At 36.0% G+C, this 27,700-nt stretch overlaps 1 protein-coding gene across 1 annotated transcript in view; it reads right to left on the reverse strand.

Annotated features, from left to right (window-relative positions):
• The window catches only part of LOC128869772 (uncharacterized), a 207,705-nt gene that overhangs the window by 62,888 nt on the left and 117,117 nt on the right, over positions 1–27,700 (reverse strand). Inside the window, exons 10-11 of the mRNA XM_054112393.1 lie at positions 5,389–5,541; positions 2,141–2,266 (exon numbers count right to left, since the gene is read on the reverse strand). Coding sequence (XP_053968368.1) covers positions 2,141–2,266; positions 5,389–5,541 — 279 coding nt within the window. The remainder of the gene's footprint in view (positions 1–2,140; positions 2,267–5,388; positions 5,542–27,700) is intronic.

The following is a 27,700-nucleotide window of genomic DNA, read 5'->3' on the forward strand; positions in this document are numbered from 1 at the left end:
TGAACATCAATGCCCTTGTTACAACGAGATTCCCATTTATGAACTCCAGCCCAGAAGTGAGAATCTGGAAGGGTTGCAAAATATGCTTCCACAGTTGTTATGACGACATCAGTAGATGAACAACGATTTGCCGCATGCATTTTTTTTGGTTTGGAAATAGATAGAAGTCGCTAGGGCCGATTCTGGATGCGACAACAATTCGAACTTTAATTCATGGGTTTTAGCCATTGTGAAAATGCTCTTGTGACATCACACATTGGCCTGATGGAAAATAATTATTTTCTTTTCAAACAAGGTTTTTTTTACGAATTTTGTCCTACAGCCGATCTTAAAGGTTGCAATAATATCCAGAATTTAATCCACAAAAAAATGACCTTTCGCATCCCAAAAAAACTGATACTACCACCTTCTTGGAAGATTTCTCGACTCATTTCAGAGCCGAAGAACCAGGTTTACACCACTCTTCAAGCTTTTGTTTTGATTTAGGATCATTGTGATATACCCAAGTCTGTCGACGCCCAACATCTACTCTATAATGTTGCTGAGAAAGCCGCATTCTATTGTGTTTTTGTTCCATTGTTAGCGAATGCGGCACTCATTGCACCGTGTGCACAGCTTTCTGAAATCCAATACTTCAGTCAAGTGGCTACCACCAGTGTTGAAACACATTCCTGCCCGTTCTATCGCATTTTTCACGACTTTCCATAAGAAACATGTCTGGTGGCTGACACGCTCTGCAAGGTCTTGTGTGGTTTCAGTCCGTTCGAGAAAAGCGATGTGAGTATTCGTGGCATTTAAGACGTCTTTGACTATATTTCCCTACTTTCGGGAGCCTTTTCATCATAAGATTTGTGTGCCTCAATAACCTCCTTATGTGACTTTTGCTTGCACATTAATTATGGCCCTAAATATTTTAGATTGCATTTGTGGCAGCACACTTAAGTTTTATTTAGAAGCAGTGCCCAAAACCTCCATAGCTTATTTTCAAAACGGTGCAATTGTCGTTTTACAAATAAGGACTTTATTTTTCAATGATAATTTGGACTAAGGTGCAAGGAGCCAGTACAGGTTTCGAAGCCAATTTTTCATTTTATTTCGATTTTTCTTTATGTGTTATGCCCAGATATTTGGACCGTATCGTCAACAAATGTTGCAATCGTAGCGTTTTCTGACTTCGGTGTCGGTAAGTTGGCTATATATGAAGAATACAACGTTACTCCTAATCCACTGCCGTGGGGAATGCCTGTGGTCATTGGTTGGATGCCGGAGCAGGCGTCAATATAATTGACATTGAATTGTCTGCCTTGGTATCTTTTTAGCATTAGATATGGTAATAGTCATTAGGTAGCCACGATTTTGCAGCAGTCCCAATGCCGTCCTTTATTGTAAGCTTTAACTACGTCTAGATAAAATGGCATGCAAACTTATTTTTTGTTCAAATCAGTTTTTCAAGTCAAGTTTTTTGTGCCGCTGTTGTTGGTAAAAGAAAATTTTAGGTACAGATTCCTCAGTCCTGAAACCACCAGAAAGACCTTTTTCATGATAAAAATATTTGCATTTAAGTTGAGTCTTCACATAGGATGATTAATTTTGTGCCACCTTATAATTTTTCTGGGAGTCATTATTTTAAAACCAATGCTCAAGCAAATCATCTATTTGAACAAAAATAATAATTTTTGCTTTAAATTGGTAAGTGCACCTATTATTATGAGCATTACTTATTTGTAGGGAGATTTTCAATTGTGTGCATAAACGCATATTTCAATTAAATTCATTCATTTTGTTCATTTTCTTTTACTTGGCTCATTCCTCCCTGTACTTGCTTTATACATACATATTTGCTAAAAGTGATAACATTGTAATACTTCTTCACTACCTGCCAATTCAACTTAGTTATTTCATTTTATTTATTTAATTCTCTCTACATACAATCAACGGACAATTCTTATCTGATGTCTATGCAATTCCTAACCATTGTATCCACAACTGGCCACAGATATTCTTCTAAGCCAATATTGTTACAGATATCATAAATGCACGTACATAAATAAATGTGTAAGTGTAGGTACGTGTGCGAGCCTTGGACGGACTACATGACTCAGTTATAACTTAAAATGCAGAATGTTGTGTGTTCACTTACCTGCTGGCACTACTTGAAATAAACATGGCTCTGATTGTTTGCCAATTGAATTCTGGCCCCAACATGCGAGTGTGCCATAGTCTCGCTCACCCTTTGGCGTGTAAATCAACTCGCTTACGGTTTCTACTGCAAGAAAAGAGCAAACATTGCGCATGTGTAAGTAAGTGTATGAATATTTATTTTTACGTGACATAAAATGTACATTTCTGAGTAATTCGCTTAGAGCAGATTTCTTAGTTTTTAGCAAACATTTTTAAAACTAAATACAATGCCACCAAGTTGTGTCATCTGTCAGTCAAAATCACATGCATACGTACATATAATCAAAAGATTGATTGATAAGTTATTCTTGAATGGATTTGAAATGTCCATGTTTGATGAAATATGAGAAAAGTGTAGTGGGTAAGCAACGGTGCGGTATGAAAATAAATAAATGAATTTCAATTTTTAATTTAACATTTTTGAAAATCAGTTATTCTACACAGAAATTGCTTTTGTGAATATTATTTTGAGAAGTTAGGAGTAGAAAAAAGACATTTGCTATAGAATTTTGTAATCAAGTATTCCATATGAATACATAAAATTACATACTGCTTGGTCGAAATAAAAGTACATTTTCCAAAAATGAAATGGAATGAGCAACAAACTTCTTATTAATACCGGGTGTCCGGTGGCAGAATTAAGTTTTAAATTCAAAGTTCCTCCTTAACGGCTGGGCGTATGGGCGGCGATGGTGAGGGTTATTTAGTCACGGGTGCGCTACGTGAGTTCATAATCGAAGCATATTTCAATGCCAACGATTCGTGTGCAACTGCTCGTCGTAGGTTTTGTTCATGTTACGATATTCGACGTTTAAGTGATGCCCCAAATGTAGATTTGAAATTCGTAATTTGTAATTTGATTCGTTCATGAGCGCCATGGTTCCGGGCGTCAAGTTCGGTGGCAACCAGCCTACGGCTGTGCCCCACCCGGAAATCGGGGTCAAATGAAAATATTGATCATTGAACTCGTCGCTGCAAGTTTGCACGGCAATCCGCGTTGGTCCATGCGCAAGGGAGCGGCTGCCATGGTACTCCCAAAAACTATCGTGCATGAAATATTGCGGAAGGACCTTAAACTTCCCCCCTTCAAAAATATAAAACGTCTAAGCCTAACGATTACAATTTCCGTAAAATTTCTGCAAGATGTGATGAACCCATTTTTTTTTAATTGGAAGTTTAAATAAGCAAAATTTGCGTTATTGATTGCCTAAAGAACAGAACTAATTATTAAAACATCAACAGCCACTTCACAGCCCCAAAGCACATTAGTTTGGTATGCATCGTCAAGCAGTGGAAAAGTTAGAGCATATTTTTTGAGAACCGTCGAGAGCAAACAACTTCTGTGGACGATGCCTCTTATCGACGCACGCTGAGCGATTCTTTTTCCTATAATGAGAAATATGACATCACAGCGCACACGGCTAGAGAGAGCATGGCGATAGTGCGATATTTCTTCTCTGATAAGCCATTTTGGTAAAATATCCTGACTACCCAGTTTCCCGATTTTACCCCTATGAACCTTTTTCTGTGGGGGTTTCTCAAAAATAAAATATGTATATGAAACAAACAATCTCAGGCTAATAGAAAATATCGTTCGTGCACGGGCATCAGCTGTATATTTCTTGGCTAACTGACAGTCCATAGTATTGTCTACAAGCGCACGGAGGCATTTTGCCGAGAGTAAACGCGAAAAAAGAAAACCAGTAATGAATTTCAAACGTAATGGTGTGATTGCATTATATTATATTTGGCTGGAAAATCGCAACCATCGATTGTTCGTGAGCTCAAGCACCTTAAAGTAAGTAAAGTTTTTGTTTATCGCACCATTACTCGTTACAATGATACTGGTAGCATAGCGAAACGTCATCAAAAGAATGCAACGTTACGTGAAATGGTTCAAAAAATGAATAAACGCCTTGAGCGGAATCCCCAACAAAGTGCCAGTCAAATGGCGGAAAGGCTGAAAATATATGACCGTTGCATCCTTAGCATCCACCGCGTACTGAAGAATGATCTCAAAGTTAAACCTTACAAGATCCAAAAGACGCATATTCTCACACCAAAGCAGCAAAAAGTCAGTCTTGTGGGGGAAGGAGTGCTTCGCTTGGCCGAAAGCGGTCAATTTCCGAACATTGTGTTTTCTGATTTAAATTTTTCAAATTGAACGATTCGTAAACTCCCAAAACGATAGGGATTATTTTACCGATTGTTCATACGAGAATTTGAGTCATCGATTAGCCACCAGGTGGCAGCACCCGCCACAGATAATGGTTTGGGCCGCTGTAATCGCAGATGGGCGCTCTTCAATCCTTTTCATTGAGCCTGGCGTTAAGGTAAATGCCAAATATTATCGGAAAAGTATTCTGGAGGTTACATTGAAGCTGTGAGGAAACAATCATTTCGGTGGCAGACCATGGAGTTTGAACAGGACTCGGTACCGTCTCACAAAGCTCGAGTGAATCAAGAATGGCGAAAAAACAAGGTTCCGAACTTCATAACGTCTACACAATGACTCTCAAATTCAGCAAACACGAATCCGATGGATTATTTTCTTTGGACCATTTTGGAGGGCAAGGCCCGAACTAAAAGATTCACCAGTCTCGAGACAATGAGTGGGCCAAAATACTTGCAAGTCACTTTCGGTCAGCTTGCGATTCGTTTCTGGACCGTCTCAAGGCCATAGTCAAGGCAAAATGTGGTCATCGTGCAAAATTGATTCTTAATTTTGTATTGAGACCCTTTTGGGGTTGAGAAATAATTATCAGTGAACTGTTCAATGAATGAAATCTGCATCTAGTGATTTCGGCTTACTTAAACAAGTATCAGTGACAGATACGCCCAGCCTTGAATTGAGTAAATCTCGTGCACAAGAAAATACTAAATTTTAATTGTTCATAAACCAAGTCATGCCTGAAATTAGCACCAAATTTTTTCATTTTCACTTCGTTATTTTAGTTCAACCAATACAAATTATATCTCATACAGGTCTGTCTGGCTCACTTTGTATTGATGAGCATTGGCAAAAGTTCATTTCGACTGCTGATTTATGTAAACTTTTTCATGCATTCAAAAATATATAATATTTAAATTAAGCACATATGTATAGTATTACATTACCATATGTCTCAAAGTGTGTATCATTTGCTTCGATTATAGTTCGATGTACATCGCCAGTCGTCGTGGCCTCCTGTATCGTTGCATAATGACCCGACGGTACTTCAAAGTGCTCACCACTCGTTGAAAAAGTCCATTCAAAATCAATTTCCGGTGGATCGGAATTAACGCGGCAAGGTATGGGCACAGCCTCCTCCAGCGAAGCGCCAATCACAATTATTGTATTAGTGCTACAAACGGGCGCATCTGGAAAAGAAGAGCAAAAAAAAAATAAGAGGAATGCTAACAATGAAAATTAATTAAAAATTAAAATTAATGTGCCATTTTTTTATTTACAAAATTGCATACATAAAATGGCACAAGAAATGATATAGTATGTATGTCAAAGAGGGCGAGTTTATGTTAATATAAAAATGTAAAAAATTAAAAAAAAAAAATACCAATATGCATACCAGGATCGTGTGACAGAGTTTTAAAGCTAGTAGGTATTTTTAATGTTGACTAAAATTTTTCGAATAAACTTAACTGAATGCATAAAAACTGTAGCTATAACGAAAATAAAAAACTATTTATTAATAATGAAGCTTGTCAGTATTTCCAGATGAATAAAATTATTTCCATAAACCACAAACTTTGAAAAAAAATACAAAGTGGAAAAAAGTGAGAAGTTGTTTTATTACTGTGTTTTAATTTAAACTAAAGTTGATTGCGTATGACTACTATTCGGCTGGTCCCGGGCTCGATAAAAAAAGGTTTTCTAAGCGTGGACCTCAGTAGAATCAGTGAGCCAATAAACATTGCCAGCCAAGGTCCAACCAGGCCGGACAGATGCTTGCTCAAAACTCATCCATTTCCCAAGCCAAGGAATTCTCGGAATCGTGCCGAGGGTCTAATGGTGTGGGGAAGAGAAACATGTGCATCGCAAACGGAGTTTTCTCTACCAATACCTGACTTTACCAGATAGTGCCGTGGTAGACCCCCTGTTTCCCCCCTTAATATGCTCTTGACGGGCGAGCTTGACTTCAGTCGTACAAACCAGTTGAAATGAGCATTAATAAAGACACAAATTCGGTTAAAGTAGAAATTCTCTCTTCGGAGGAGGTCACAATACTGGCTTCTAGCTGAGAAACCAGCATACCGTCGACGAGGTGCTTAGTCCTACCAGCCATAGAATTCCCTTACCAAACAATCTCTCAATAACATCAACAACAACAAAAACAAAAGCTTATTCAAGTTACACCAGCCATAGTGGATAAAGTCAGTCGGATTACAAGACAAATTCGCAATATTTCGAGTCGCAGAACAAGCCGAGAACACTCTGCTCTTTGTGTTGATCAATGAGGACACTAACAACGGCACGGGAGTCCTGGAAAGGTGTAGTCCAGAATCGTGTTGGACAAGCGCGCAGTAGTGGCAAAGGACGGTTCTCTTCATTCTAGCGTTTCTACAGGGGTCTGTAGAGTGATCAAATATGAGCACGACTGGTCAAGGAAGGTCTTTGACGCATCGACGGCTAAGATCAGCAACGCGTGGGTAGGTTTCAAAATCAAGCTGATTCGCACAAAGGACATTTCTTTCCCTCCTCATGCTCGCATTTGGTTCGCAGTAATGCAGCTCGGAAGTTCAAAGCTACTGAAATACCTCAGATCACAAAATCCGACGGTATATATAGAAAACTACGCAGAGATACTACAGGGAAACATGATGGCATTCGTTTTATATCCCAACAACGAGTGTCTGCCGCTATTAGAATGAGCTGATAACCATGTAAGGTTTGGCGAAAGAAAGACCAAGCTAAATGGCTTTAAAACGGCCAACCTAGACAAAGCTGACGTACTCCAGGCAGAGTTGCTTGGCAAACCAGCCAGGCCATCCCCGGCATCATGCAAACTGGAAGCAAGATAATTATCTTCACAGATTATTGGTCAGGGGTAAATTCAATCATCAGAGCTCAAAAATTTGTAATACTGTGTGTAGAAGAACTTAGCTCGCTCAGTCAATGGCTCGATATTACTATAGTATGGGACACATACTAGAATGAACATCGAAGGCAACGAGAAGGCGGACGAGATTGCAATGCTAAGATCCTCCTTAAGCTCGACTGAAGAGGAGCCAGTAGAATTTCCTTTCAGCCGGATTAAGGCCGAACTAGAGTCTCATTATTACAGCATTGCAGGTAGACAATGGATGGAACTACGATGGAATGTCCCGGAAGACATGCCATGATTATATAAGTACCGCATCAAAAACCAAAAAACTTAATCTCCAAAAGTACTATTCTCTCCCGTACGTTTGCTCTTGGTATCGTTTGCCCAGTCTCACGAGAACCAATAAACTTTAGTACAAAGCTTTCGGATTTATAATACTTTTCGCTAGAATGAGTTAGAACATCATATGCCCAAAAAGCCTACTGATTCTTTTTGCAGCTTTTGCGTACGATGTTGACAATTTCTCTCTTTACAAAAGACTTCCGATTATGACAATTTAAAAAAATTAACGCTCTTTTCAGCGACTTTCAGCTCACACTTTAGTAAACTAAAATTGGAACGGCCATAAAAAAGCATATTCAGAACTTCTGTAAATACTCTGAATAAAAAATGGAAGATTTTGATCAAGTTTTTTTTTAATTGTTTTTAAATTTAATTTTGAATTTTGTACAAAGTTTAGAGCTTTGATCTATAGAGTTTTTGTAATAGCATCAAACATATTTTTATAAAAAATTAACGAAAATCAAATTAGCTTTCAAAATATTGCGAATAATGTAAAAAGATGAAGTGGCATAATTGTATATGTAAGTGTATATACATACATACAAACATACATACTAAATGCACATACATAAGTGTGTCATATTAGTTGTTCATAATTTTTTTTGCGAGAGTTTGTAAATTTTCATAACTATGTTGTCACAATATCAGTGATAACACTCCGCTCTAGTGCAAAACCAATATTTGCGCGCATAATTATTTGATATTAATATATCAACGGCATAGACATACATACTTACATATGTATGTACAAAAAGCAAATACAAAAAAATGCTAACGCACAACACAAATATTTATTTGCATTTATTGCCAGCAATATCGCACACAATTCATCAACATTGCGTGCGCCCTGCTGCAAGTGTGTATGCGTGTGTGTGTGTGAATATTTGAGGTCCTTTGCTCACTCGTGCGTGCGAGGGAAAAAATCAAGAAAACAAATTCTGCAAGGAATATTACGGACGACAAATATTATATACTTGTATATGTATGAGTACGAGTACATACACACATATGTATATATGCTAAATTGTGTATTTTTCCTTAACACACCACTCACAAATTCATACACGCCTTCATACCAGAAATTTGCTCGTCTCTTTTAATTCATTCATTTTCATTCCAAACGATTGAGTTTGAAATTTTATTGCAGGCACTCATGCACACACAAGCAAAGGAATAAACAAAGGTTTTGAAGTTCAACCATACCAAAACACATACATACACATAATTTGTAGTAGATGCCCAACAAACATTTTTGTTCGATATGAACTGGAGACCAAATACATTTCAATAGAATTCTCAGATCCCCAATGTTTATTCCCCTCCCCCTTTGTTTCAAATGCAGATTTGCGTAGATATCAAATAGAGAAATTAATAATTCTCGATGTGAGTTTTTCCTCTAATCGATGTAATGAAATAATCTTTTTTATTTTATAATTTTAATTAACTTTTTATTTTACTAATTCCTTTTAATTTTTTTGAAGTTTTAGAAAGAAAATTAGAACTAAACACTTAAAAAATATATGTAAATTAAATGGAATAAAAATAATTCCATCATGATTCAATAAGAAAAGATTGTTCAAAGTTTGACAAATGATTTCGGATGCTACTAATCTGATGCAATTTGGAAGTAAGGGCAAATGAGTACTTCCTGAAAAGGTAGTCAAAATTTAAAAAGGTCGCTATAAGCCATTGAAGAAGTTTATAACATTTTATGAATGATATTTAATTATTTATATTTTGACGTCATAACGTCTTATAATTCGATGTAGCCGGCTGCACGCACCAAAAAATGCGTCGTTATCTTGCTCATGCGGCGTTACCTTGCTGCAAGCGAGAGCGCGGAACGAACAACAAAGAGGCACAATCGGCCCCCGCGTTCGGCAACGTTCGACATCTGGCTCCCTCCTACTTGAGTGAGCATATACAGTTACACAGTAAAGTCTACATACCCCATTGAAAAGCGAGTTTTGGAGATTTCTGTGAACATTGTAGCATTAGAATATATTCCAAACAAATCCAATCTAATTTTAACAAAAAAATTTTAATCCAAAAATATTTATTAACAAAAACAAACAAAATTCATTTTCCAAACACAGAAAAGTCTGCATACTTTGTAAAAAGAATGTATTTCACTTAAAAGGAAATAAAAAGGCAACAGAATTAATACTTGGTGGGTCTGCCACGACTTTCTAGAACAGCATTTAATCTATTTTGCATGGAATTTACCAATACTTTTGTGTAATTATTCGAAATTAAATTCCACTCTTCAAGTAAAGCATTTTTGAGGTCCTGTTCATTTTTAATTGTCCTTTTCCTAATGCGACGATCCAATTCATCCCATAAATTCTCTATGGGGTTCAAATCCGGTGACTGGGATGGGGAATGAAGTTGATAGGGCACATTATATAGTAGCCATTCTTTGACAACACCAGCGGTATGTTTTGGGTCGTTATCTTGCTGAAAGTACCAACCCGCCGTAAGACCCAGTTTACTCGCGGATTGCTTCAAATTATCTTTGAGAATGTGCAAATATACCATGCGATCCATATTAATATCAATAAATTTTAAATTACCCACCCCAGCCACTGACATGCAGCCCCAAACCATTATGGAGCCACCACCGTGCTTCACCGTAGGAAGCAAGTATTTGGGCAATAACTTGCTTTCGTCACTAAATAAAACATTAGCCCAAAAATCTTCCTATGCATCAATATATTTCTTAGCAAATTCGACTCGTTTCTCCATATTTATTTTGCTGATGAATGGCTTCTTTCGAGGCACACGGTTGTGGATTCCATTGCTTCTCAATAAATGTCTCACCGTTTCTGGATGCACTGAAGCAATATCCTGATTTGTATGTAGACTTTACTGTGTAACTGTATATGTATGGATATGCGCTTATGTAAGCAAATAAAATTAAAATTTTCTTTTGAAAAATGCAACCATTTCATCAGTATTTTCTTATGACGTTGTCACGTTAAACTATCGTCAGTAAACTGACTTCACAGACAACCTCCTTTTTTGGCAATGCATGTGATTAGCTACTATTTTAACAACTTCTACAAATTTCGATTCGTTTAACAATAGCTTTGACAACCTACATTTTAAAAACTACTAATATAAGTTTCCCACACAAAGAATTTTCTCCATTCTCAGAATGCCTTTGATAATCCATTTACAAATTTGGGTGAGTTGAATGGAATTGTTTTGGTTGCGTTTTACAACTTTTTAATCTGCTCCTCAGAAAGTATTTGACTGTCGTAGGATTTGAATTTGTTCAGTTTCCTAAGTCATACCTTAAAATGGATCAATTCTTCTTCCAAGTGAAATACACGACAATCAGTACATGACCTAAATTCGTTTAAATAAAAATACACTTTTTAATTTAAAAAAAGATTTACTCTGTTTGGGTCAATAGTCGATAGTCATCGGAAAGACATCACTAGAAAACTCCACTCACTTCCGATCTTGGCGAAAAGTGATATACGCAAATATATTCGCCTTGTTTCAATGAAGTGCCATACGATTTTACCCAATCTTTTCTTATCATTTTGTCTACTGCGAGAGGAACAACCTTAATAACCACTTTTCACCCACGTTTCGTTGCAAAACAAAAGGGGTTTTGATTTTTACGCTTTTGAGTACTTTTACTTTAGAATTTTCGTTAAAATAAAAAGTAACTTTACCTCGAGGGTATCACGGTTTTATAAAGTAGTCCAAGATTGCTGCTACAGGGTGCAAATTAGACGTCATACATCACCTTTAATTATTAGTATTAGTAATCCTATTTTCGACATTTAATTGATATAAACACTTACAAGTTAATCGAAATGTATGCACATTTACTTAGCAGTGACACCAAAAAAGTAAAAGTAAATATACAGGGTGAACGATATCCAAAACACCATAACTTTTTTGTGTGAAATTAGTTGATATTGATTTCAAAGACAAAATTGTTCAAAAATGATTACAATTTTAACATAGGTATATTCACTTTAGCTCTATATGTCCACCTTTTGCCTTGACTATAGCCCTCAAACGGTCAAAAAATGAGTTGCATGCTGCACGAATGTGATCTTGAGAATTTTTCTCGTATAATCTATTTTTTCAGCGATTCACTGGCATATTTTTTAGTCCTCACCTTGCTCTCCAAAATGGACCAGATGGAATAGACCATCGGATTTGCGTCTGGCGAATTCGAAAACCATTGTGTGGACGAAATGAAGTGTGGAACATGATTTTTTAACCATTCTTGGTTCACACGAGCTTTATGAGACGGTGCCGAGTCCTGTAGGAACATCCATGGTCTACGACCGAAATGTTTGCGTGTCCACGGCTCTAAAGCAGCTTCTAAAACCTTTTCCTGATAATAAGTCGCATTCACTTTGACACCAGGCTCGATAAAAACGATAGGAGAGCGTCGATCAGCGGTCACTGCGGCCCAAACCATTACTTGCGATGGGAAATTGATTCGAGTGGCCATACGTAGGCTCAAATTCTCGTATGAGCGTTCGGTCAAGTAAACACGATCGTTTTGAGTGTTTATGAACTGCTCAATTGGGAAATGTTTTCATCAGAAAACACAATGTTAGGAAATTCACAACGTTCGTGCAAGCGCAACAACTCCTTTCTTTTTCGCACCGAACTTTTTTTTGCTGGGGTGAAAGATCGTGGGCTTTTTGGAGCTTGTAAGCCTTGACCTTGAGCTCATTTTTCAATATGCGTCGAATGTTGTCTTGCGATAATTTCAGTTCTTTGGCCATTTTTCTTCCACTTTGATTTTAGGGATTTCGTTCAAGTCGAGCCTTCACTTTCCCAACCATTTCTGGCGTGTTGCGGTTTTGTTTTTGGTCCACCTCCATAGCGTTTTGCAATGCTACCAGTATCATTGTAACGTTTTATAGTGCGATACACAAACATTTTATTCACTTTGAGGTGACTGAGCTCACGAACAATGGCTGGTTGTGTTTTTCCGTTTGAAATTTACTTTTGAATTCCATCACAGAAAAAAAACATTCAACAAAACTGAGACGCAAATGCTTTTGATGGCTTATAAGCAATATATTGAACTGTTATTAGAACAATTTTGACGTTGATGTCATGAGCTGTTTTAAAGATACAAGCAGTGTGAAGTTGGTAACACTTCATATCGTTCATCCTGTATAAGTAAGGTGCATTATTCCGAACCAAAGTACGACTACCAGCAATTTTATAATTACTGATTTAACTTTCTAATTAAAATTTAAATATAAGTGTCATTAGAAAGTTGTTAATAATTTCTCAATTATGTATTACTCAGCTTCCGCACAAGTTGTGGAATAAGGTTTGATGAAATGGTTAATATCAAATGATAAGGAATGCTGAAACTCGGCTTGTGAAACAAGGATTTATCAAAAGTTGGAGGATATTTTTTATTGTGCTCGCTGGGTGCACTATGTCACACTGTATGACTCATGCATGTATGTACACATGTATTTATTTCACACATAAATATGCATGCTTAGGAGCATGTGCGTATATACATAAGTATTTACCAGTTAGGAGGCGTACACATGTCGTTTGAACGATGACAAACAAGCAAATTGTTTACAAGCAAAACAAAGTTCAGCAACAAATGCAGCTACAAACCGGCGTTTCCACACTAAAGTAACCAACATAACAAAAAGCACGTAAAGAATTTAAGAAAGTAAGTTATTCATATAAGAACTTCTTCAGCATTTCACATACACTCGCATATACTTGGAAAGAATAATGCAGGCACACACCCACATACATGCAAAGCCACACGCGTTTTTCTTGCTCCCCAAGCTCAGTTTAAATAAATGCGTTTGCGAATATCGTAGTAGTTTGTTTTGAATTTATTTATTTGCAGTAAAGGATGAACACACAGTTACGCACAACTAACTACAGACATACATATGGATGAATATGAATTTATGAGACTGCTCTGCTGGGAAAAGCCAAACTAGTATGTAAATATTCTGGTTCAGATACTGGTATTTAATATAAGAAATCACACTAGTTCCACATTGACTAGTGTAATACCAGTAGTAAAATGATCAATTTGTTTACAAATTAGTTGATTTTTCTTAGATAAGAAAATTTAAGACTCGTAATGTATCGCGATGATAAGAGGATATTGTCTCGAACTCTACAAAATACTTAATTAAGACGAATGAAAAGACGGTACCCGAAAACCGTCTTATTATGGTATATGTATGTACATACATTCTGTCAAAAAAATTTCGGGAATTGTTCATTGTCCTCTATAGTGTCACAGAGTTGGAGTGATTTGTAATTAGCCTGGTTTTGGCATTTAATTATATCAGTCAACCGCAGGTGTACTCTGTGATTTTCAGTAAGGATAAAAATATCGAATAAAGGATTCGTCTTAAATTTTGTGTTTTGAACGGGATTTCGTGTGCCGAATCGTTGAAAAAGTTGCACAACACCAATGGTATGTGTGTTTTGGGTGCGTGCTTTATCAAAACCAAGGGTCTACGAGTGGTATAAGGCTTTTGCAGAGGGCCGAGAAGTCGTGGAAGATTTTACTCGATCTGGTCCCTCATCAACGTCTCCAATGGATAAAAACGTCGATAAAATCAAAGAAATGCTGCTGGATAACCATCATTTCATTTTGAGGGAGGTAGCTTGAACCCTTAGCATGTCTTACGAATAAATTCGCAACATGTTACACCATCAATTGGGCATGAGACGCGTGGCTGCTCGAGTTGAATTTCTTTCAAAAAATTCATCGGGAGAAGGTGGCTGAAGGCATATTTGAGCAAATGAATTCGAACCCAACGTTTATCCATTTATCCAGCGCATCGAAACAGGTGATTAGACGTGGGTATATGAGTTTGACATGCAAACCAGTCAACAGGTGGCGGAATGGCGCTATCCACATGAGCCGAGTCCCAAAAAACCACGTCAAAGTCGGTGAAAAGTGAAAGTCATGCTACTCGTTTTCTTTGATTATCCGGGTGTTATACACTCGGAATTCGTTCCAAATCTGTGGTAAATAAAGAATATTATTTGGAAGTTATGCGACGTTTGAAAGAGAATGTGCGTAGGAAACGGTCAAATTTGTGGAAAGAAAACTCATGGATTTTGCACCATGATAACTCCCCACTCTCACAAATCTCATATTGTGAACACTTTTTTGACCAAAAGTTCAACAAATATCATCGAGCGATCACCGTATTCACCGGATTTAGCTCAATGTGACGTTTTCTTTTTCCCAAAACTTAAATTGCCACTCCGCAGATGCCGCTTTGAGTCGATAAAGGCCATTAAGGAGACTTGGCTGAAGAAGCTGAAGAAGATCTCTTCAAATGCGTTTGAAAGGTGCTTTGATGGCTGGACTAATAGTTGGCATATGTGTATTGCTTCGAATTGAACCTGTTTTGAAAGTGGCAAAACACATTTTGATGGTTAAACAATTATTTTGCGTTTTATTGAACAACTCCCGGTACTTTTTTCACATGCTCATAAATAATTCTTTAAATGCATTAAATTTTCCTCACCGCTCTTTCTCGGAACTTCTTCTTTTTACGAAATATTTCGAAGGCTTATCCAAATGCGTTACTCAGTGCTCACTTACTTTCGATTCCCATTCGTCTTGCGAATGGCATTGATTTTCAAAACGCAATAGAAAGTAGATTCCCTGGATTTCTTAGTACGACCCTTATCCGAATAGAAGAAGTGAACAAAAGGAGGAGATAAACCACAACTAATAAAATTCAAAGCTCAAAGTTGACGTCAAAAACTATTGCTACCATATTTTGGGATAGTGATGGAGTTTCATTAATTGATTATTTGCCTCAGTGGACTATAACTAACAAAGGGACGGTAGTGAGCTATTGCATTGGGTCAGGCTGTTTGAGACGGTCGCACAAAAGAAATGCGACCATTTGACTGCAATAGGGTTGCGAGGAAGGCCTTAAAAGCTATGAAATTTACGGAAATATACCATTCAATCTTTAGTCCTAACCTGAGTCATAGTGGTTTTTGCCTTTTTTGAAATTTTAAAAAGAACTTAAGGAGTCGAAAATTTTTGAGGGACGTTGAATTAAAGAAGAAATCTAAAGAACATGCAGGTATTCTACACAATGTAAAATGTGTATTTTACTAGCGAGGTATTACATTGAAACAATATATATATATATATAAAACTATATTTCCCCCCTTCTACGCCCCTCAGTCCACCTTATAGGCATGCTTACTGACCTGGAATTTTTCCATATTTGTTTAGTATTCGCAAAGTTTAAATTTTAATATATGTATGTATTCCAGGGTTTGATTGAAAAGTAATGAGCCTTATTTTTGTTTAGCAGTTTTATTAAACCTTTTGGCTTATACAACAAATATTCTTCAAAATAGGACCCTTGAGCGTCAATACACCGTTGGTAGCGGTCCTTCCACTGCAGGAAACATTTTTTAAGCTCATCCGCCGGAATCGCGTTCAATTCGGCGATCACAGTTTTTTGGATCGCCTCGATGGAGTCGAAACGCCTCCCCTTCAGCTTTCTTCCAGGCGCGGGAACAAGAAGAAGTCCAGAGGGGACAGGTCTGGGCTGTAGGGAGGGTGGGGATGCACCGAAACCCCCATCTTGGTCAATGCAGAGGTGCAGAGGAAGACGTTTGTTTGCGTCGTCGAAGGCCTTCCAGATCGCTGTTCGTCTTCGGCGTCCTCCGGGCCTTCCTTGAATGACTTGAGCCACCGTTTTATCTGGGCACTGGACCGAAATTGGTCCCCGTAAGCCTTCTTGAGTAGCCCTATGGTTTCGGTACTCGTTTTGTTTAGCTTTACGCAAAATTTTGTCGAGTAACGTTGCTCCAACGATCGCTGCATTTTCGCCTAACACACTTTTAAAACAGCTTTCACGCGCGGAGCGATGTTGACTGCACCGCTGGGACCGGTTTCTGGTGGAAGGGGAAGGTCCAACAATAATTTTCCCCCACCAGCCGATTCGGTTGATCGCTTGACAGACGCTCCGCGCGGGATAGAAATGGGTGGATAGAAATGGGTGCAGAGCCGTCAACGAAAGCGAGGATGGTTAGGTGGCAATTCAAGGCAATGTTTTTCATATTTTCGATGCATGTGGCGCCATTAATAATGCATATGTTCGAGCCGGACAGAATAGGGACTGGACAGTATTTCATGTATTTCAATATAACCCTGAAAGTTAATGGAGTTGCAATATGAAATTTTCAGCGATTATTGAGCATAGACTTAGCTAATAATGAAAAAAGGTTCTGGAGAAACGAAAAAAACAAATTTTTTCCAAAAATGTTCACACAAGAGTGAAAAAAAAAGATTATTTTATCCTGAAAAAATTATAAGATTGTTAAAAAGCACAGGAGATATTTCACTTCGAAAAATCCTATACCAAAATTTTAAAATTTAAATAAATCTCAAATAAAAAAAAATTCCCAGCTTACTTTTTATTTTACTTAAGCTTACTATTAATCCAATTAAAAAAAAAAAAAAAGAGGTTGTCCGTAAAGTCGGTTAACTGACGATAGTTTAACGTGACAATGTCATAAGAAAATACTGATGTAATGGTTCCAACTTTCAAAACAAAATTTTAATTTTATTTGTTTGATAGATATTTTGTATGGATATAGAGAAGGAGGTAAATGGAATCGTAATGGAACAGGTCAAGTTACATTTACACAAACGTGAAAAATTACGAAACATTTATCAAATTCATGAAGGATATGTTCAATTTTGATTGTACATCAGACGTTAGTAAGTCAACAACACTAAGAGGCACCATCATCGATTTGCCTTTTTCAAGACACTTTACACTCGAAACACTCCCTTTCATTTCCTACTTTTCCTAACATCGTCCTATTCTCAACAGAGAAATGGTTCATTACCATGCACATAGGAAGAATGCATATGCAGAGAACGTAAATTCATGACAACTAAACCATAATATAGCATAATATGGTACAAGAATCATGAATTTACGTTCTCTGGCATATGCAAATACAAATATGTGAATTTATATATGTACATATGCGCATATACATACATATATATGCTCACTTAAGTAGGAGAGAGCAAGATGTCGAACGTTGCCGTTCCTTTGCTTTGTTTGCTTTGTCGTTCGTTTCGCGCTTTCGCTTGCAGTTCATTCAAGGTAACGACCATGAGCAAGGTAACGACAAATGACCAAGGTAACGACGATTGAGCAAGGTAACGACACATTTGTTCGAGCATGCAGTCGACTAAATCGAATTATAAGACGTTATCACGTCAAAAAATTAAACCATATCCAAAATACTTGGAGCAGTTGCATGGGATTGCTCACGACACTTGAGGGCACTCATACGCCATGTAGTACCTACATTAATTTCTCACCCTCAAATAGTTTGACGATTCTTTTTAGCACTACCTACACTTAATTTAGAATATGTAGCAAATAACTTAAAGTATATTGTCGACTAATTAATGATCAGCATGAAAGCGTTTATCGGCGTCGCTCCTGCACGTCAACGGTGAACAATTAACACATCAGATTGAATAGATAAGTGCATTTTCAGGTTTCATTACATTTCCTTTTATGTGATGTACGTATGTAAGAATGTATGCCTACTTACAAACGATTGTTAGTAATAAGCTTTCATATTACTAGCACCGCTGCATAATTAGCATAATTGAAAACAAACAATGGGAATGTGACGATACATTCTAATTGATTTCATTGCACTGATATGCAAAGCGCAAACAAGCTTTCCCAACTACAAGCATATATATGTACAGTGTATGTAACAAAAGCGGGACCACCATAACCTGGAAGCTATTTGAGCAATTTAATCCAAGCAAACTGCATTTTATGTGCATATAATACAATATTTATAACACGAAATATGTTCACTAAAATGTGTAGCCACCACCATTCGCTACATATCTTTGTGTCATAGTTTGTGTAAATTCGCCTCGATAACTGTTTGGGCATCCATAGTTCTTTTGCTTTTGCTTTTTGCTTAACTCTTGCCGGAACAAATTCAATAGGGTTGGCATCAGGCGACTGTGAAAGCAAATCCAACCTATCAATAATTTTACAAATTCCACTCTATACACTTTCGACTTCGATACTTTGGATCATTGTCTTCTTCTAAAATCTAAACTTAGCTAGTTCTTAAGAACAATGATCGCAATGATGCTGTTTGGTAAATTTTATTCATCAAAACTGCATTCAAATACGCGGTAAATACAAATAAACGGCCAAATCCTGTCTCGGAGAAGCAGCCCCAAACACCAACCTTAGCTGGGTGTTTAATAGTTCATAGAGGTTGCCTATTATCGGTAGGACCGACGCATACAACTTGAGAAAGAAATGCATGTTGCGAAAAGGATGGACCTATTTAGCAGTATTACATTTTTTTATAACGGAACTCTAAGTTTGAATTTTGCTGGTCGCGCTTTTGTTAGACAGACTGTACATATGTATGTACATACATACACCCCTAAATATTCAGGTGTCATATCCATATTTATGCACAATACAGGCAATGAATGCTCTCCGCCCATTTATGTATGTGCATGCATACATATGTACGAGATAAGCCCACACACAAAATAGATGAATTTGGGTTTACAAAAACAACGCTTAATTGGTTACCGCTTCACACATATTTAGTGCAAGTGCCATTGAAGGCAAACTTTATAGAGGAAGATAAAAAGATTTTTTTATTAGCACACACTGACTGACCAATTTCAAATTAAAGTGTGTCAATTTTAAATGAATCAATAAAGAAACTAGAATCAGGAGCTTTTTGCAATGAGATAATTACAAATCTCCAACGAAGTAACGATATGAAGATAGTTGGTGAAAATTAATTTTGGTCGGCGTTATTTTTTGGAGATGTTTGATCTTTGAACATTAGTGTATAACCGATATATAACACCTGCTGATATATCAGACCTTAATATTAACCACCTGATGAACTTACTCAACGTCATTAGCGGTTAACGCAACCGTAACTTACTCATCGTTCGATCGTCATCCAGAAATCCCAGCAAAAGAAAAAAATTATTTTTCATCAGAACAATGCGTCACAAGAGCATTTTGACAATGGCTAAAATCCTTAAATTAATGAAATTAACTTAAATTAAATTTCGAATTATTGTAACATCCACCGAATTCACCAGATTAGGCTGTTTGCGACATCCATCTATTTTCAGACCTAAAAAAATGCATGCGTGGAAAGTGTGTTTCATCAAATGATGAGGTCATAACAGCTATGAAAGCATATTTTGTACCTCTTCCCTATTCTCACTCAGGGGATGGGATTCATAAATTGGAATAACGTTGAAATATGTGAACTGCGTTGTATGTATGTATGTCTACGTTATTTAAAAGGAGCAAATTATGTACTTCACAATGTATAGTTCTATAGCAAAATGCACGCCTGAGTACATGACTACACATGACTCTTTCCCTGCTGAATATGAATATCGGCAAATCCACAAATAATGAATTCTATGATTCACTACTTTGTAAAAGTTTATTGGTGCAAATTATATTGTGTTTAATCTATTTTTTCTTCCTTCTTTTGTATAATAACTGTTTTATCCGCTTTGCTAATTATATTTTCAAAACCTAATTGATCCAGTTGTTTCCAAAATTATTCGCAAATATATCATTAATTCTGTGTGTTTAAAAAATTAGTTGACAGTCTGTGCTTCATTGGTTTAAATTTGTAATACAGTTTTTTTGAATGTTTTCATCTAATTTAAATTTCTATGCAATTTTTGTGAAAGTTCCAATTAGTTTTGCATTTGCAGGCTGACAACATGCACTCAATTATTTAATAGTAGTTATTTGTTCAAAATTAACATTACGACTGGCAAATTGGCTCTAATAGGCGTATTTAAAACTAGAGTACACTGAAATTATAGACAATTGAATGCATGCTAGTCGAATTTAAATAAAACAGTAACAGGATGAGATAACAAATTAGTTTTAGCTTTATGTTGAAGCTACAATCATGGCATTAGGTTAGGTTTTCAGTAAGAGCGCTTCAACTTTTTTTTGGAATAAAACAAAAACGGTTTGACTTTTTTAACTATTTTTTTTTTATTATCGAGTTTGAACATATACATTTAAGTATGAAATTCGATGTCTTTTGCATGAAGTCCAATCGTTGAACCCAATTTTCGACCACTCTTTTGCGTAAATCGGCCGAAATTCCAGCAATTTCGCGTTCAATATTGGCTCTGAGCTCACAAATCGTCGCCGGCTTGTTACTGTAGACCAATGACTTCACATAACCCCAAAGAAACTAGTCTAGAGGCGTCAAATCACACGAGCGCGGCGGCCATTCGAGCGGTCCATTTCTGGAAATAATGCGCTCATCGAACTAACTCTTCAACAAATCAATTGTAGCGTGTGCTGTGTCGCTTGTGGCCTCGTCCTGTTGAAACCACATGTCGTCTAAGTCCATACCATTCAATTGCGGCCAAAAATAATCGTTTATCATGTCGCGGTATCGATTTCCATTCACAGTAACGTGGCGATCGTTCTCGTCAACGAAAAAATATGGGCCAATTACGCCGCCGGCATGTAAACCGCACCAAACAGTGATTTTTTCGGGATGCAACGGTGCCTCATGAATCACGTGTGGATTGCTTTCTGTCCAGTAACGCATATTTTGCTTGTTGACAAAGCCATTGAGCCAAAAGTGAGTTTCATCACTGAAGATGATTTTTTGGAAAATCATGCTCTTAAAGTAGCAGCAACAGAACGATTATTTTCATAAAAAATTTGTACGATTTGCAATCGTTGCTCAAGTGTGTAGCGTTCCATGATGAAATGTATACTAATGAAGTTTACAAATGACAAGCGAAAAATAAAAAATATTGCATCGTTCGCCCTCCCTATCGGAAAAAAGTTGAAGCGCACCTATTGAAAAACGCCTTAGAACAGCATACAAATGGTCACCTTAACTTTGCTAGCAGTCCTGGCCTAATTTTTGATGGCTCGGTTCAATATGAGTGGCGTTATTCTTGCAGATGTGACAAAGCTCCAGAGAAAATAATAGAAGGCTTTAAGGTCGTGTGATCATAGCGGCCAATTGATAACCGCTCGTCGTGATGCTCTAAAGTAAAATGTTTCCTTTACAACTTCGACCGTTATATGATATGCAGTGAGTTTTTGTTCGGACCACTATAACCGTCACTGTTATATGATATGCAGTGACGGTTCGGTTATATCGACTTTGTCGTGCTCTAGCTGCAAAAAATCGCTTAAAATCGCTCTATAGCATGAACTATTGACAGTAACGACATCTCCTCATTTCAAAAGGAATAAGGACCGATGATGCCGCTGCTGCTTTGCTGCTTTTTTGTAATTTTCTGAGAGAACATTTAGTGCAATTTTATGGCAAATAATTTTTTAAACTATTTTAACTCTTTAGCGACCTTCAAAATACCATTTTATGCAAATTTTCTAAAAAAGGGGCCTAATGGGTAAAATGTTCTAGAAAATAATTTCTCATACAATTTTACTTGTATCTATTTTTTTACCTTAACAATTTAAATTTAAATTAAATAGATTTTTTTTTCATTTATTTTAAAAAGACTTATTGCAAATTTAAAATGATCACAGTAAAGAAATTTTACAAAAGAATTCAAAGAATTATAGGTCTTTTATCCAGAGTTAGAATATTTCCGCGTCAAAACAATGACCCTCAAATTGTTGCACAGTACCGGAAAACCGATCCCAGATACTAAAGGTGCATCACATCTACTACGGTCGAATCGCATAGGAAGACTAAAGAAAATACGGGACGAATAATAACCAGTAAATTCTGCATTTATGTGTAAAGGGTTTCTCGATTGCGTACTTGGGATCGATGTTTCGTTATGTTGGACTGCCTGCTGAGTCAATTTAATTACATTATTCTTAGCACATCCTGGACTTTTAGAGTTCAGTTTCCATACAAATTTATTTTTTAATGATGTGAATTAAGAAACATAACTTTATCAATACATTTTTAACTTTCAGGACTTGATTCAATTTTTATTCTTGACTTTTTTTAATTCCTACCCTCAAACCAAAACCAGGTAAAATTCTGACCCTTGAATTAAAATTAAAAAAAGTGTAAAACAAAAAAAAAATATTCTTCTTTTTAGGTTTTTTTTCTTTTTATGTTTCTTTTTGCTTAATTTCTTGAAAACGCATGATGGAAAGAACAATGAGATGCCGCCTACCGTGGTCCCGTTACTTTGCTCTCAGCGAATTTGACAACTATATTAGTTACATGATTTCAGCTCCAGTATGGCCAGATTACCATTTTCGTAACTTGATTTAGCATTTTTTTTTTGTTATTTGGTCTCAGAGTTTTAGTTGTTTCTTCATGACATTTTTCTAGCCTGTTCGAATTAAAATGTAATGTTTAGGTATAATTTTGTAAAATATACATTTTTTAATAATTAGTTAAATAATTCACTCAGTTTTATTCAGCTTTACTTTTTTTAACATCTGGTGGCATTGCCCCCGATTGCAGGTGTTGTTGGTGTTCTTCTGCTTTCGACACTCAAATCTCTCTCTCACTTCTGCAGTGTTGCCTAACTTTGGATATAAAAACGCACTAAAATGCCCATTTAAAGAAAATAAACACTAAATTTTTATTGAATCACTTAAAGAACTTTGTATACGACAAATTGTCTTTTGAATGTGCGTTTTTTTTTTAATAAATGTGTTATGCTTTTGTACAATTTAATTTATAATTTTTGTTTGTTAAACGGGACTATTTTGTTAAGGGAACAACTTATTTGCTAAATTTGAGGTTATGTAACTAGATAAAGTACTCTTTTTGTAAAAATGTCAGTATGGTTTCTTTAGTATTTTCTGACATTTTGTGGCTTATTTTTACAATGAATACATCTCTTGATGCCCTATGTCCCACTAAGGATTGATGGCCGGAAGAAATGATTACACCTCTATGGTTTTAATCCGCATTCAGTAAATTCAAACGCCTTTTAAAATGTGTAAAAAGTTTTCAATCTTAAGAAGAGTTGAGAGAGGGATATATAATATTCTTGCATAACCTTAAAAGGAGCAAAAAATTAAATTCACATTTTCAATATATAACTATACGAACCCACTAATTTTCATTAGCACCTTCTTTTGTATAATAATACAGGTTTTTTTAACTTAAAGTTTCGGTAGTTTTAAATTAAAAAAAAGAAGCAAAACACGAAACTTCAAAATTTTCGCATTTTCGGTATAAAAAAGCACTAAATTTATTGCGAAGAGCAAATGGTTGGCAATACTGCACAACTTGGAAAATTCATTCTATTATTATTGTTGAAATCGATAACATTTGAACACCATCTTGCCTAAATAATAATATCCTTACGTATTCAGGTCGACTCTTCCGGTAACCCTCAGCAATCTGAGCATTTTGGTATACATATGCCCATATCTATCTTGATTCCTTTATGCTGTTATACACAACTGATATGGACAGAATTAGTAAACATTCGGACACAAGCGCCCACAGTTAAAAACTGAACTTTTTTTTATCTAATTTAAGTTAGTCGGAACTTTTTCAAGATATTTCCAGATGTGCAGATGTTCGTGCATATTTTTCGTCGATGTGATTACACTTCATATATCTCATAAAACTTTATTACACATTAGTAGCAGTACGAGCTTAGAATTGGTGCAAAAAGAGTTTATAAAGTTTTTCTTATCCCGATTTAAGCTTGACTTACCATTCCATCTTAACTTAATATTCCATCGACACAAACTCCACATTGTATGTAGTTGCCGCTTTGGATTTGCCATTTATGCTCACTCGAGAATTCCAACAGTTTAGCGATGTTGAAGTGACTTTGTTTTTAACCGGCGACATGCTTAGGTCAATGCTTCCAAATATAAGTAATTACATTCATAAGTAATTACATTTTGCATAACTTAATGCAGGATGCCTTGATAGGCAATCGATTTACAAATAGTTTGAACGACATGTGGTGAGGGGCTGGACGCTTACCTCTTGACTGTCCTACAATGGTATCAAACCATTTTGCATACTTTTAGCCTGGATGCTTTGAAAAGCAATGTGATTAAATCACAGTTTATCAAAAGGAAAATAGTGCAGTACTGCCAAGTATATGCAACGTTGGATGCAAGGAAAAATTTTTTGGTTTCTTCAATACTCGCTAGGTTGCTGGAGAATCGAAAGGAGCTAATGATTTATTTGCTCTTGACCTTTCCAAAAAAAACAGTGTGCGCAAGAAAGTTTAGCCATATTTCGCCACACATTAAAACATTCTCGGTTTCAGGTTTGAAAACTACCTGAGAGACCCTTATTAAAATAATCAGGTATCGTCAACTAGGCTACTTTTATAGAATGCTAAACTTACCTCAATTTTCTTAAACTCAAAACATTACAATATATTTTCTACTGATTTCCTTTAAAAGCATTAGTGTATCGAGACGTATCTAAGGCCATTTGAAAAGTCCGTGCAAAGTCAGGGAGATGGTATTACTAGCGCATACTAGCATCTCTTAGAAGAAAACTCACCAAGTTTCAGCCAGATCAGAATATTTGTTTGATATTTGTTTGAATCGAGGAATTGAATAAATATGTTAAAATGATATATTAAAAAAAAACACAAGGAAACATAAAAATCACAATTACCTCCGGTTACCACAACGCCATATCCAAAAAATATTGATGAAAAAACAAATATATTTTAACTTAATCACTTGTTTTCATTACTTTGATGAAAAACATAAAAATTATTAAGCAAACTAATCACCTGTGCTTACGTCACTTATAAGTATATTAAGCGTATTAAATTTATTATGCAAAGATTGTTGATTGCTTTGAATTTAAAAATTCATTATTCTTGAATTAAATTTAGTAACTTATTGATTTCTTATAAAATTTCTTTCACTTGGTTTTCTTTCAGTTCCATTTAGCCTCTAATGCCCAGATAAAATTCGAAAAGTAATGTAAATGTGTCTAAATGGCCACCTATAAATATCAAATATTAAATAAATAATTCTAGTTCGTTGACAATTATGGTAAATACTTCATTTTATGCCGACTATTATCTCGCAGTCTACCAATAAATTCATTATTAACATTTTGGAAAAAAAAACAATAATTCATTTAATGGCTTTTGGGCATTTCACTAACAATAATAGAAACAAAAACCTTACACAACCCTGGTGGAAAAATTTAAAAGAGTAGTTCAAAGTTCTTACTAACAACTAGACTTTAATATGCGAAGCAGTCTAATACGTATTGTGAAAAGTTTTTCAATAGTTGAAAGTAAACGAAGAAAAGATTGGAGTACAATCAGGATTTTGGTACTTCACAAAAAGTTTTTGATCAATTAATAGTTGCAAGCTTTTGAAGAATGCAAGGACCTTTAAGTCTTCAGAATCGTTAGAAAAAATTAATCACTTTTCATCTCCCCACGAGATTTTTTGTATTTTTGCCACGCTGCCCTTTGTGGCTTAGTTTCTCTTCAATAAGAAAAAGTTACGCCGAAAAAGTTTAACTCGAATACCAATGTGATTCTAGGTCTAGAAGATCGACGGCAGACCAAATATTCTTCCTGAAGCAGTGAATGGAAAAGTGCATCAACTTACAGCTTTTCATAGACTTTAAACATGCATTTGCCAGCATTAACATAATGAATATACCCGTAATATTTGAACAATATGGCATCCCCAAAAAATTTACGCATAGGGTAATGATGACTTACTGAGTCGAGGATATTATTACAAGACAAAACAGACCGGAGTTCGACAAGGTAAAAAGCTTTCCTCAACAATTTTTTAACTTTTACTTTGTAATGGGTGAAGTAGCTAATACAAAAAAACTGAGCATATACTAAATAGAAAAACACAAATGTGCGCGTACCCGGATGATATTGCGAGAATCAGCAACAATGTTAATGCACTATCAGATACTTTTGGTGAAATAGAAAAGACAATCGGCAAAATTTGATTGAGAATTTACGAAGAGAAAACAAAATACAAGAAAAAATGAGATGGTACCTGGCAAAATGAAAATGGTGACATAGGAGTCATCACAATCGACAAGAGAATACAAGCAGCATATAGAGCATTCTACTCAGTAGTCAAACTTTTTTAAAGCAAACCTGTTAAATAGATCTTGAAAAACTACGCTGTATAAATCTAGTCCGACCAGTTCATTGCTACGGATTGGAGTCGTGGCCAATACGTGAAATAGATGAAAACAAACTATAGGTATTTGAGTGAAAAATGTTGAGGCAAATCTTCCGTTTAGTCAAAGACAACGGTGAATCGTGTATTAGATAGAACCATGAACTGGATTAAGGATCGTGTCAAATAGAGACATTTTGAGCCTACAGAGCTGTAGCGCCAAATGATGATGATGATAATAATCACAACCAGACTCATTATTCAGAAATAAAGTAACCGCATATTACCTCTTGGTAGTTATTTTTACCCATCACAGCCTTAACAAATTCAGGAATTTAATTCCGGATCCTCACAGCATTAATGAAGACCAACCTTGATGAAGGCAAGTAGGAATATTTTTGTACGACAAGAGATTGATGTGTTTTAATTACCATAAATCTTAATTTCTTGATGCGGGAATTACGAATTTTAGTTATCTAATGCGCTTGGAATAATTTTTGTGCTTAAAATGCAAACACAACTTATGAATACTGCCAGCTTCGATTTTCAAACGAAAACAATTAGAAATGTCCTACAATGTAATGTATAGGCAATAGATAAGTACGAGTATTAAAACCATACATCAAGTTTGCAACCTTTTGCAAATTTAGAAAAAAATGCGCAAGACCGCCTGAAAAAAATTCAAAAATTAACTCGAAATTACAATCAAATGGGCTATAAAACTGAATATTCGAAATTTTTTCTATGGATAAGTTTCATCAAAATTTGTTGAATTTTTTTTAGAGGCTCGCTCTTTTATATCAAGAATATTTGCCAATAAAAAGTTTATTACTAGTTAGATTCATATACTAGGGAGGCCACGAGGCCACGATATTACCCGATTTTTGGGTTTTCCGAAAATCTCAGGATGCATATTCGGGAAATTCCTATGCAAGCACGGGAATGTTTAGTAAATTTTTTCTTCAA

Source organism: Anastrepha ludens, chromosome 2 (genome assembly GCF_028408465.1).
Source record: "Anastrepha ludens isolate Willacy chromosome 2, idAnaLude1.1, whole genome shotgun sequence".
Lineage (NCBI taxonomy): Eukaryota > Metazoa > Arthropoda > Insecta > Diptera > Tephritidae > Anastrepha > Anastrepha ludens.